Below are 14,172 nucleotides of genomic sequence, written 5' to 3'. Positions count from 1 at the left end.
CATTTTCCTCATTCATCACTGTCATTTTCTTAGCACTTCCAAATGCAACTACCTTTCCTTCACTATCCTCCTTCACATTTAGCAACTCCTAAAATAATTTGCCCATCTACCTCTCACTGCCATCTCTTCCATTATCATCTCTCCATCTGTACCTTTTACCTTTTTTTCTTTACTTGATTTGCCTCCTCTTCCTCTTTTAATTTCTTTCCAAAACATCTTTTTATTACTTTCAAAATTGTCATACTCTTACCCCATTTCACATCTCTCTTCTTTGCCTCCTTCATCTTATGCTTTACTTCTCTTCTCTTTTCTTTGCATCTCTCATATGATTCTCTGATTCTCTTTTGTAACTAATATCTGTATGCTCTTTTCTTCTCTTCTCCAACCTTTTTTACTTCATTTTCACTACTTGCTACCCTTCCTTCTATTTCATACCATCCTTCTTGTTCTATACACCAACTCTGCACACCTTGTGACTCCCTCTTTGAACCATCCCCATTCCTCCTCCACTCCTAGTTCTACTCTATCCTTCACTCCCTCCTACTCCTCTCTCAGCTTCTTGTGCTCCTTCTCCTTTTCTTTCTCATATGAGTAGTTTTCTTTAAGAACCTCCCTACCTTCTGTCCTTTTCCTCTTCTTCCATCTATCCTCCACTCTCAACTTACCTTCCACCACTCTCTCCCCTTAGAACATGTACATCCAAAAATCTTCCTACTCTTCTCCTGGTTACCATTATATAGTCCATTAAAGCCCTATCTACCACCCTTCCATCCACCACCCTCTTCCATGTGTACTTATGCTTGACTTTCTTCCTAAACACTGTATTTGTTATCATCAACTCCCTAGACATATCTCCACCATCAACTCTCCACTATGTTTTTTTCCTAGAACTGCACACTTCCCAATCACTCTATCTATAGGTTCATTTTCTACCATAGCATTAAGGTCTCCTAATATCACTACATTGACATTTCTCCCTAAAACCTATATACACTCATTTAAATCTATAAAAAAGTCTCCCTTTCCTCTACACTCTTCTCACTATCAAGTCCATATGCACTTACAAAAACCCACAACTGAAGAAAAACAGTTTTCCACATAGAGTGGTGGACACAAGGAACGAACTGGACAATGAAATAGTGTGTGCAAAAACTATTCATGAGTTTAAGAGCAAACTAGACACTGCGAGATACAAAGGCGGGACACCACGAGCATAGCTCCCCTTCCCACAAAATACAACTAGGTAAATACAACTAGGTAGGTAAATACATCTCCCTTCCAAGTTTCACCTTCATCCATATTAATCTTGAAGAAACCTCCTTCCACTCCATCACATGCTTACGTATCTCTTCACTTACTACTATAGCCACCCCTTCTCTCCCTCATCCTCTCTTCACTCCTGACACTCCCAAACTCAATCTCGCCCTTTGCTTTCAACTTAGTTTCACTCAATCCTGGCACATCCATCTCACAAACATACTGCCTATCTTTTCCCTTTTACTCTCATCTGTACCACATCCATGCACATAAAAAGACCCAAACCTTAGGGTAGGAATATTCCTAAACTTTACTAGAGCATCAGCTGATCAACATTCATACCAAATACTATACACCACCCTAAATGTTACTCTCATAATAATTCCCCTACAACTACTGTAATCTGTATGTTATTCTCTCATTTCATATACTGCAATGAACATCATCCTATTAAAACCCAATCTTACATGTTATTGTTGTTGAGATTATTGTTAGTAATGGTAACATTATTATTAAGTGCTGTCTCTTCCTCTGCATCAGCATCAGAGCCTGAATCCTGATGCACCAAACTTTCACGGTCCTGCCCTCGTCCTCGAACACCTGCACAACCTCCTCGACGTCTTCTACTGCTATTACGGCGCCAAGAAAGTGGAGACCCACCACCACTACTACTACGATCCCTGCATTACAAAAAAAAAGAAAAAAAAAAAAGGAGAATATCATATGAACAAGTTGATGTACAATAAATTGTTTATCTACAGGGCAGTGGGCAAGATACAGGGATGGCCAGTCATCCATGAGGAGCTAAGATGAGAGGGAGGAAAGGGTGGTGGATAGGAGTAGAATGGGTGGGGATGAAGTGGCTGGCAATGGGTGCCTTTTGACTTTGGCTACCTCCCTGGTAAGATGGAAGAAGCCCTTGGTATATAGATCTACAACCTGGCAGATAGTAAACCATCTACATTAGCATAGGTTACTTTTAGTTTTATTGTACTGCTTCATGTGCTATATTACCCTCCTCTCTTTTCTAAAACAAATTTTTTACACTCTGATAGAGAAGTTCTAGGACAACAACTGTTTTTCTTCTGTCCTCATCTCATTTTTGTCCTTGCCTTATTTTATAAGTTCCTGTGTCTGCAATACACCCTCAATCACATATTTCCTGATATAAATATATATTTTTTTTTTTTTCCCTCAGAACTTCTAAGTCTTGCCAATTACTTCATTTGCTATGGTTTGAGACAGAAAGTTTATGTATATATGAAAGTGCATAAAAGGGAATGACAATTACTTCCAACAATTATAGGTGGAATGTAAGGCCAAAATTGTTTTTTCAAATGAAGTTCAGCTTCTCCAAAAATATAAATTGCAAACTGGAATGGCTTATCAATGAAAGTAGTTTGAGTTCAAATGACAAGAATTTACAATTTGCTACCATAATGTGGAGAGGTCTTACAAATGGAAACAGAAAAGGTAAAGATGGAATATCAAAAGTAGCATACCAGTCTTCTAAGACAAAAATAATCACATACTTATGTCATCAATTGTGCACAGTACAAAAAGCTAAAATTCTAAACCATACCTAGGTGATGGGCTAATTGATTCTCTTCGGACAGTGACATCATGTGGAGATAATGAGTCTCTCCGAAGAGTTCTTGCAGCACCTATACGACTTGAAGGGCGGGAGGAACGAGAGGACACTGATGTGACTGTGTTATTACTCTTGATGGATGCTGAGCGCAGAACACCCTAATTAGAAAAATTTCAGTTCAGTACCAGAGGGAGTATCATAATATGTACATGATAAAATTAAAGTTTGGAATAGAAGCTATGTGACAGATCAAGTGTATGTGAAGCCCATATGATGTATAACATGTATATGTAATAATATTCCCAGGAATGTGCAATACTCTAAGGATAGTGATACATAGATAGGAGTCTGCTGGTACAGGTTGAGCAAAGTCCCCTCCAGCAAAAGATATATGACAAAATCAAAACATTTATTCTTCCATTAATTCTTTCAATATAATGATATAACTCACAGGTTTAATTTTCGTTGATGATAGCTCTTTCAATTCATCTGAAAGACTAATCATAGACTGGGAAGCTCAGTTAATCACTTTACTAGAGTGCTGTACTCTATACCAAATAATATCTGAAGATTATGTCAGCGTAGTAACATATTTAAATGAGAATCTATTTTTGAACTACAAGGTCTCCTATGGTGAATGGAATCTGGCATTGTCCAGAATGTTTATTGAGCATGTAGCCTTAAGGGAGCGTCGCATCACTTTATAGAGTAGGTGAAATAAAATTTTCAAATATGTATTTAATGAACTTAGGTATAATTACCCCTTACATTTGTAGTAATTCCTTTCTTACTTAGTTATTGCATATATTTATTGTATACGTATCTCCTTTATTGTATATGTAATACTTCTTTATTATACATGTAGTACTTAACCTCAACATATACTTATTTTAAATATTTTATATAAGTAAGCCTATGTAGTCATTACATTATATAAGTGCCCTATACTCAATTATATAACCGATTATATACATAACTAAAGAGACGCTTCATACGTAAAGGTGCTGTTGCCTATTTTACGTGCCATAGCATTAAGGTACTTAGTATAACATTACCCTTAACCGTTTTGCATGCATATTCCTCATTATATGTAATTATCCTCTTGTTTCTGTATCTCATGTATATATTTATATCTTCATCTGCATTGTTCTGGCTAATCTTTTCTCTGCCAGGCAACAGAATACCAGGAAAGTGGGTCACGGAAGCGTGCCCATATGCTGGCTAGGCCCCCAAGCATTGCCTGAAGGCAGATTACTTCCTGACGTGCTTGTGTGTAGATCGATGTAATAAACTCCCAACATAAAAACCAGTGTTTGCACTTAACCACACATTAGTGTATAATTCCTCAGGGTATTGTGTCCCTCCCATGTATATATAAAACATAGTGAAGATATAGTGAAGCTCTAATTACTTAATGGAAAATCCTTCCACATCATTTAGCTTGGTATGAAATGAAAGCTTAGAGTCTGGGGAACAAAAATTATTGAATTAATTTGATCAAAGTAATACCTCTATTTTTGATCAATTTGTTTCTCTGAATAATAATAATAATAAAAAATGCTGCAAAATTCAGGTTTCACAAAAAAATAAATTCAATAATCCATAAAGAACAACCGAAGATATTGCAACAGAAAGAACTTTACAGGACGGGGGATTTAAAATTTTGCGATCATTTGTTTGATGGTTGTGATGTATACCAAATCTCCAATTTCCTATTCTTTGCTGATCAGTTGTGAGGTAAGGGTGAGTGGTGTGGCATGGATGGAGGAGGTATAAGGTAGGCATGGCTAGTATATGCTTGTGGAGTGCTGGGTGCAGCTGTGATGCTTTCCTCCTCTTTCTTTTTCCTTCTTTTTCAGGCACTCACAGGCCCTCTCTATATTCTGCCACTTCACTCTCATTTCTTGTTAATTTTCCCATGATCACAGCAACAATACAGGGCGAGGGGTCAAAATTGTGGTGTGTGGTGAGAGCACCAGGAGCAACGTCACCTTACTTTGACCTTCTGAAGAGTACTGATTCCCTGTCCACTGTATTTGTGGGGTATGCTGGTGGGAGGAATTGCCAAATATCTCCATAAACAAAATTCTGTAGCAAAAAATGAAATAGCTATAGAAATGTTGATGCTATTTCAATATACAGAATGTTTTTTATGCGATGGGGTTGCCAGAGGTTGCCAATATTTTATCTATTTTATTCTGTTTAAAAATAGAAACAAAATACAGCTGTATAACTTTGTATGAGTGCTGCCACCATCATAGAGATTCTTTTGAAATGTTTACCTAAAATTCGCTCATGTACCAGAATTTTTCGAATGATTGCTGGCAACGCTCCCTTAAAAATAATAATAATAAATAATAATAATAATAATAATAACAATAATAACAATAATAATAACAATAGTAATAATAATATTTCAAGACATTGTATCATAATAATAGTTGCCTCAATCCTTTACCAATATCCCCCTGGTTGAATAAAATACCTTGGCTGTTAACCAGAATAAGAAATAAATAGTACAGTATAATCTGCTTTATGTTATTTTGCATTATGTCACCTTCAACTCTGCGTTGATTGTTTTCAAAATATATAGAAAAGCTAGTGGTAATTATTTTATTGATCAGTTTTATATATATTAGCAAAAAATCTTTAAATATAATTACAATTTTGAAATAACAGGAAAAGATGAAAAAATATAATTAGAAATATAGAATATTAAAATAGTACATACACACAAATACCAAGCGCTTTTCCCCCCTTACAAGGGAGGTAGTCAAAGTCAAAGGCATAAATCCACTCCCATCCATTTCATCCCCATATACTTTACTCCCATTCACCACCCCTCTCTCCCTCTTTTCTTAGCTCCTCCTGGATGACGGGTCATCCCTGTATTTCCCCTCACGCAGAAAAAGAGAAGATGGGGAGAAATCCATTCGAGCTATTTCAAAATATCATTCACACATACTCCCTAACCCCCCTAAAATAGTACATACATACCTATACCAAGAGCCTTTTCCCCTTTACAAGGGAGGTAGCCAAAAACAAAGGTATAAATCCACTCTCACCCATTTCATCCCTACATACACCACTCCTATTCACCACCACTCCCTCCCTGTTTTCTTGGCTCCCCCTGGATGATGGGTCATCCCTGCAACTTGCCCATTGCCCTGGGTCTAAAGCAATGTAGCAAAATATAGTACATCCACACCAAGACTGCTTCATTTAATCAGAGACCCCCCTCTCTCTATCTCCTCATGAAGAAAAAGAGAAGATGGGGAGAAATCCCTTCGTGCTGCATCAAAATACCATTAACACATATTCCCTCATCCCCCCATCCCCCACCCACTCCCTTTTATGCATCACAGCATCATCCATACACAACCATTCTCCAGTCACCCTTATCTTCTGTCTTCTACCTTCCTTCCTCAACAGACATTTCCCACTTTCCCAATGCCCCTTTTACCCTATCCATCCATCTCATCCTTGGTTACCCCTCATATTCACTTCATGCACACCTTCAACGACTCTTCTCCTAATTTTTCTTCACTCATTCTTTTCATGTGTCCAAATCATCCCAATACTCTTTCATCAGCCCTATCTCCCAACTCCCTTTCCACCCTTGCTCTTCTCCTCACCTCCTTGTTTTTCAATATATCAAGCCTAGCAACCCCTACCATACTTCTCAGGCATTTCATCTCAAACACACTTAAACTCTTCCTCTCTTATGCTCCACGTTTCTGCTCCATACAGTGCTGTTGACACAATCACTCCTTCATACAATCTCCTCGTAGCATCCATTCCCAATTGTCTTTCTCATTATGCCTTTTAATACCCCAAGGCATTTACTTGCTACTCTCAATCTACAATTCTACCTCCACCTCCACTTCTCCCTTTCCTGCTACATTTGCATACAAGTATTTAAAGCTATCCACACTCTCCAGTCTCTCTCCCTTGATACTTTCTTCCAGTTCGTTGCCATTCTTTCCCCTTGTACATCTCATCACCTTACTTTTACCCATGTTTATCTTCAACTTCCTTCTTTTGCATACCTTCCCAAGCTCCGTCACTAACTTCCTTAATACCTTCTCTGATCCGGCTACAAGCACAGTGTCGTCAGCAAAAAACAACGCTTATCTCCCACTTTTCTCCATTTTCTTTAACCATCTTCAATCCCCGGCCCATTACCCTTGCATTTACCTCTCGCACCGCCCCATCTATGTATAAATTGAACAACCAAGGTGACATAACGCATCCCTGGTGAAGTCCCACTTTTACCTCAAACCACTCACTCTCTCTGTTTCTAATTCTAATACAAGCTCTACTACTCTTGTAAAAAATCTTGACTGCTCTTAAAATCTTTCCTCCTATCCCATATATTTGCAATACCTCCCGCAGTGCCTTCATGTCCACCTTGTAATAAGCCTTTTCCAAATCCATAAAGGCACAAAAAAAAAAAAAAACATCCTTACGTTTTTCTAAAGCTTTCTTACATATCTGCCTTACCACAAAAATCTGATCCTTGCAACCCCTTACCTGTCCTAAACCCACACTGTTCCTCACCAATTACTCCCTCTGTTCCTCCCCTAATCCTCTCAATCAATACCCTCCCATAGACCTCCCCAACTACACTCAACAAACTGATCCATTTAAACTACGCTCACACTTGTCCCCTTTCCCTTTGTAAAGTAGAACTATACAGGCATTCATACAGTCCTCTGGTACTCTACCCTCTTTTAAACAAACATGACAACCTCACCAGCCTGTCCACTGTGGTGTGAATGTAATGAATGTGGCGCGGACGGGGACGAGCGATTGGCACCCTCCCCCGGGGGGGGGGGGTCCAAAGGGCGTACGGGTCGGTGACCCCAGAAAGGGGAATGCCTGCGTGTCGGTATGGGTGGCAGTACATAGCAAGGGTCACGGGTGTGTGGATGTATGTGTGCAAGGGGGAAGGATGGAAACCCACAAAAGGGGTCGTTTAGAAGTTAGACGGTAGGAAAATTAGCATAAGTACCATGCTATGTGTACCCGAGGAGGGTTAAGGACTGACCCAGAAGCAACCACAGGAACGGGATTTCAACGGAAAAACAAATAAGTAAATAACCTTTCCTAGCTACAAGCTTTCTAGGCGCCGTCGAGATGACCGCGCCCACGAACTCCAAGGAGCCATTCAAGATGAACAATATCACCCTAAGGCCGTTTGACGGCAATGGAGACGTCGCTGGATGGCTTACAAAGGCGGAATTGGTCGCGAAGGTAACGGGAGTGACGGACGTAGCAAGTTATATTGCCCTTAATTTGGAGAACGACGCGTTAGCAAATTAATCTGGAGATGACGAACGGTGATCAAGCGGATGCAGGAAAGGTGAAGAAAAGGTTAAAGGAGGCATTCGGTGAGAACCCGTTTGTTGCGTTTTGTCAGCTGCAAAAAATGCGGTGGGCAGCTGAACAGGTCGATGTGTTCGCCAGCGAAATTAGAAGATTAGCAGGCCTAGCGACTTTCGAGGAGAGCGACAGCTTGGAAAAGCTAGTGAGGATGGTTTTTGTGAATGGTTTTCCGGATCGCATATCTAATGGACTGCAGGAAATAAGTAATGCGACGAAGGCGAACATGGACGAATTGACAACCCGCGCTAGGCTCATGACGAGGACTAAGGACGGAGGCCCGGTGGGGGCCGCGGGGAGAGAAGGGCCGCGGATAAAGACAAAGGACAGAAGAGAAGGGGCGCGGGCAGGGACAGAGGACAGAGGGCTTTTGGAGGCCGCGCGAGAGAGTGGGAGGAGGAACAGTATTGGGACTGCGACTGGAAAGGGACGGGACTGGAAAACTGGTGTTTAGGAGAGGTAATGAATCCCGAAGGTTACAGACGAAATGAGCAAACGAGAGCTCTTCTCCCTGTGTGGCAAATTGGTGGGTCACTACCCGATCGCCAGTTGGCTCCGTGTAGCGTGCAGCTACATTAAGAGGCGGTCGGGGTCGAAGGATTGGGGCGAGAATATTGATTAGGGCATGCTACCGATGATACGTGACGTCGTACAACGGATGAGACATAATGATCCGGTGAGGGGACAGTGGAATGCACCACAACAGGGCCGAGGCGTAGTGTGGTGCGACGTGAGCAGCATAGCAACTGGCGCCATCTTGGAGATAGGGGGCGTGGTAGTTGAAGACGGGGCGTGGCAGCGAAAAAAGGATGACTACCATCACATCAACGTATCGGAGTTGGACGCGGCCATAAAAGGAGTCAATTTGGCACTGAAATGGGGGCTGCGTGAGATCGAAATCAGGAGTGACTCAGCCACAGTAGCGGGGTGGATGAACTAAGTGCTGACGGCTGAGAAGAGGCTATGCACGAAGGGGGCTGCAGAGGTCCTTGTGAAGCGCCGTCTTGGGATCCTGAGGGAGTTAATAGACGAGTTCAGCCTAAAGTTAAGGGTGAGCGAGGTGCCGTCGGGAATGAACAAAGCAGATGCGCTAACCAGAGTGAAGAAAAGCTGGCTGAAAGTGAAGGAAGAACATGACGAGGAGAAGCTTGAAGTGTGCGCTGCAGGGTCCCTTCGCGCGAAAGAGTTGCACGGAACTCACCACCTAGGTGTCGATAGGTCATTGTTCCTGGCAAGGAAGGTTGACCCGAATACATCGAGGGAAGTGGCCTAGCGGGCGGTGAGAGCGTGCATCCGATATCAGCCAAAAGACCCCACCCCCAGACTGCATTCGACGGGGGAACTTAGTGTGGGAGAAAACTGGAGGAGGCTGGGGGATGATGTAACCCACCATCGGCGAGGCAGTTACCTATCAATGGTCGATTGCGGCCCGGGACGCTTCACCATCTGACGAGAGCTGAAGGGGGAGACTGGAGAGGAGATTGCACGGGTGATGAGATATTTCTGGAACGGGGCCCAGTGGATGAAGTCCTGATGGATAATAATACAGCATTTCGGTCGGAGGCACTGAAAGGCATGTTGGACAAGTGGAATACGAGACGCTTCTTCCGTACTGCTTACCGACCAAGCGGAAATGGAATAGTAGAACGACACCATCGTACGATCAAGTCCATCGCCGAAAGGGCGCTAATACCATGCTGAAGAAGGTCCCGCCTCAGTGTAGGTGGGGGAGAAGGTATGGGTGAGGCCAAAAGATATGAAGTGCATGTCACAGTAGACGAGAGGGATAGTAACGGAGGTGAATTCACGGAAAAACGTCTCTGTCGAGGGAGTGCTGCGGCATATTTTGGACCTTCGGCTTGTGGTGAATGAAGAAGAGGACGAGGAAGATAGTCACGGAGTGACAGTGAATGAGGGGGTGGTGTCGCGAAGACTCCGCCGCGACACGTGTCCTCCAAGGTGGGTACAGGACTATAAAGTAGGAGATGAAGAAGACGAAGAATAGGTTGATCTCGAGATCAAGGGGGGTGTAGTGTGAATGTAGTGAATGTGGCCCGGACGGGGACGAGCGGTTGGCACCCCCTGGGGGGGGGGGGCAAAGGGCGCACAGGTCAGTGACCCCAGAAGGGGGAATGCCTGCGTGTCGGTATGGGTGGCAGTACATAGCAAGGACCATGGGTGTGTGGATGTGTGCATGGGGGAAGGAGGGAAACCCACAAAGGGGGTCGTTTAGAAGTTGGACGGTAGGAAAACTAACATAAGGACCGTACAATGTGTACCCGAGAAGGGTTAAGGACTGACCCAGAAGCAATCACAGGAACGGGATTTCAACGGACAAACAAATAAGTAAATCACCTTTCCCAACTATATCCACCATCACTGTACCTCCCTTTTTTAGACACTCCACATGAAATCCATCTAATCCAGGTGCCTTACATGCTCTCATCATTTTAATAACTGCTTTTACCTCATCTTTTCTTATTTCCTCTATTTTCTTCATTCATCACTATTATTTTATTAGCACTTCCCACTATAACCTTTCCCTCCTATCCTCCTTCACATTTAGCAACTCCTTAAAATACTCTGCCCATCTTCCTTTTACTGCTGTCTCTTCCCTAAAAATAGTAAATGATAATAATAGTGATAACAATAATATTAAAAATGATGATAATAATAATAATAATAATAATAATAATAATGATAACAATAATAATAATAATAATAATAATAATAATAATAATAATGATAACAATAATAATAATAATAATAATAATAATAATAATAATAATAATAATAATAATAACAACAACAACAATAATAATAATAATGACATATACATATACCAAGGGCATAATCTACTCCCACTCATTTCATTCCCACCCACTCCACCCCCACTCACCACCCCTCCCTCCCTCTTTTCTTGGCACCTCCTGGATGATGGGTCATCTCTGCATCCCGCCCATTGCCCTGGGTAAGAAACAATTTAGCAAGACACAACACATCCACAGCAAGGCCACTTCATCTAATTGGTGACCCCCCTTCTCCATCCCCTCAAACATGAAAAGAGAAGACGGGGAGAAATCCTTTCGGGCTTCATCAAAATATCATTCACACATAACCACTCCCTAACCTCCCATCCCTCACCCACTCCGTTCCATGTATCCTAGTATTATCATACCTAAAACAAAAGCATGATAATGATAATAATAATAATAATAACTATTAACAATAATAAAAGGTTGGCTGACTCAACACGTAGTTTCACAGATAACCTCTAGGCAGCATTGGCTAATGGCATTTTTGGTTCTGTTTCACATACTTCAGTGTCTGTGCATTTGTGATTTTGCATTTTGTGTTTGTGACAGCGCTTGTGTTTGTGATCCATGATGGGTCCCCAAGAATGATGTTTCTGCTTCTGGACCAAGATTTGAAACAATTTCACTTGAAAATAAGCAGGCAAGATCGTTAGGGTATTCCAGGCCTTTACATCATAGTTTTAAGGTATTTTCAAGGGTACTGTATTGTATTGTCTTGTAGTTTTAGTGTCAACACAATGATCTGTATAGGGACCCGTCACCTTATGTAAAGTGAGAGGTAAATTTAAAATTTTCTTTGGTATGCATGATCGTCCTTGTCTGAATCCAAATTGCCCTGGATTTAGTACATTGTTTTTTTCCAAATGCCTTACCCATCTACTTTTGATTATTCTTTCACAAATTTTAGCTATTGTACTTGTTAGAGAGACCAGTCTATAGTTAGTAGGGTCTTCTTTGTTTCTCCCTTTATATATTGGTACTACATTTGCTCTTTTCCAATCTTTTGGAACTTTTCCTTCTTTCAATGAACTGTTTATTAGGCTATGTATTTTGTCTGTTAGTTCATTCCTGCATTCTCTCAAAATCCAGTTTGCTTTTTCATCTGGTCCATGCAATTTTCTGACATCGAGATTACTCAAGTGTTTCATTATTTCATTCCTTGATACTTCTATCTCTTTCATAGGGGGGGACTTTCTCCTCCCATTCTATATCTCTAGGTTGCATGTTCTCCCTTGTAAACACTGAATTAAAATGCTTGTTCATAATTTCTGCCATTTCTATTTCCCCTGTGTATTCACCTCCTCCTTATTGTAGTTTCTCTAATTCTTGTTTGTTTTTCAGTTTGTTGTTTACATATCTGTAAAATAGTTTTGGTTGATCTTTACATTTTTCTATGACATCTTTTTCATATTTTCTCTTTTCTTCTCTGTGTACTTGTTCATATTCATTTCTATAACTAGTATATATTTTCCATTTTTCAGGTCTGCCTTTTTTCAATTTTATCCAAGCTTTATCTCTTTTGTCTTTTAACTCCCTACATTTTTTGATGTACCAGCACTTTACATATTCTTTTCCTTGCTTTTGTCTTGGGACATACTTTTCCACTCCTTAATAAATTTTCATCAAAATATTCCATTTCTTTTCTACTGTTGTTTCCTCCTTGTGTATCCTTTCCCGGTCTGCTTTTTGAAAGAATTCTCTTATTTTATTAAAAAAAAAAAAATCATACATCAATCTTCCCTTTCTAAATTGTTTCTATATTTTTCATGTATTTTTTCTCATTTAGTTCCAGTTCAACCAATATGTGGTCACTTTTACTTATTGTTGTCTTTTATTCAATCTTGTCCACTATTTCAGGTTCTGATGTGATTATTAGGTCCAGTCTCGATGGTTCTTCCTCATTTCTATACCTAGTATTCTCTTGAATCCATTGCGTCATTGTATGTTCTATAATCATATCAAGTAATACATTTCCCCATAGGTCATCTCCACCCTTTACTGTCATCTCTTCCCAGCAGATTTCTTTACAATTAAAGTCTCCCATTATAACTACTCTTCCTCCATCTTCCATTATCTTATTTAGTGTTATCCTTGTGTCTTCTAACATACTTTTGTGTTCTCTCTCTTCCCATGAGGCCATTTTAGGAGGCACATAATTTACTACAAACTTCCTGCTCTTCTCACCCCTGTCCTCCACTACCATCATAATCATCTCTATTCTTTCCATATGTGACATTCCTCACATTTATATCCTCAATTGTGGTTTTAGGCTGTAGAAAACCAAGTGGAAGTAAAGAAAATGCGGTGCGCAGTAAATACCAGCACAGCCACGTGAACCCTGCATGCATCCCAACTCAAGAGAGTAAGTACAGAAGAAGATTGCAAATCACTACAAGAAGGCCTGGGCAAAATATGGGAATGGAGTCAGAGGTGTGAAATGAACTTTAACATTAAGAAATGTAGTATAATGGAATCTGGAAAGAGCAAAAATAAAATATCTGGTCAATATAAAATTGGTAACAAGGAACTCAAAAAAGTTGATTCAGAAAGGAATTGGGAGTGATTATGTCAAGTGACTTGACACTTGATATACATGTTAATAAATTAGTTGGAGAGACTTTTAACTTATTAAGATCAATGAAAGTGGTCTTTGACTACATGATGAAGAAATGGTAAAGAAAATAGTGGTTGCACTGATAAGACCTAAACTAGAATATGCTGCAACACTATGGGCACCTAGCACAAAAAAAAAAAAAAAAAAAAAAAAAAAAAAAAAAAAAAAAAAAAAAAAAAAAAAAAAAAAAAAAAAAAAAAAAAAAAAAAAAAAAAAAAAAAAAAAAAAAAAAAAAAAAATCAAAGAGCAACATCACAAATGGCACCTACACTATTAAATTTGACATACTAACAAAGATTGGATAAGTTACATCTATCAACACTGGAACAGAGAAGAGAAAGTTGATTTGTTGACCATTTACAGAATTATGAAAGGGATAGAAATTCTTGATAGAAACGACTTATTAAAATGGGACAGAAGAGAAAGAAGAGGACATGAAAAGAAGCTAAAGAAGTACAGTTACAGAAGAGATTTGAAAAAGAATAGCTTCCCACATAGGGTGATTGATG

The 14,172-nt window shown here is 40.1% G+C and overlaps 1 protein-coding gene across 16 annotated transcripts in view; it reads right to left on the bottom strand.

The window, feature by feature from the left end:
* The window catches only part of Ca-alpha1T (Ca[2+]-channel protein alpha[[1]] subunit T), a 448,394-nt gene that overhangs the window by 224,755 nt on the left and 209,467 nt on the right, over positions 1-14,172 (bottom strand). For all 16 annotated transcript variants that reach the window (XM_076189508.1, XM_076189521.1, XM_076189510.1 and 13 more), the window contains 2 exons: positions 2,840-3,006; positions 1,725-1,937 (listed from right to left, as the gene is read on the bottom strand). In XM_076189508.1, the coding sequence (XP_076045623.1) occupies positions 1,725-1,937; positions 2,840-3,006 (380 nt within the window). The remainder of the gene's footprint in view (positions 1-1,724; positions 1,938-2,839; positions 3,007-14,172) is intronic.

This window comes from Oratosquilla oratoria, chromosome 8 (assembly GCF_046742065.1).
Source record: "Oratosquilla oratoria isolate Oo_2021 chromosome 8, ASM4674206v1, whole genome shotgun sequence".
Classification (NCBI taxonomy): domain Eukaryota; kingdom Metazoa; phylum Arthropoda; class Malacostraca; order Stomatopoda; family Squillidae; genus Oratosquilla; species Oratosquilla oratoria.
The sequence above is the reverse complement of the archived record's forward strand: the minus strand, read 5'-3'. Positions and strand labels throughout refer to the sequence as shown.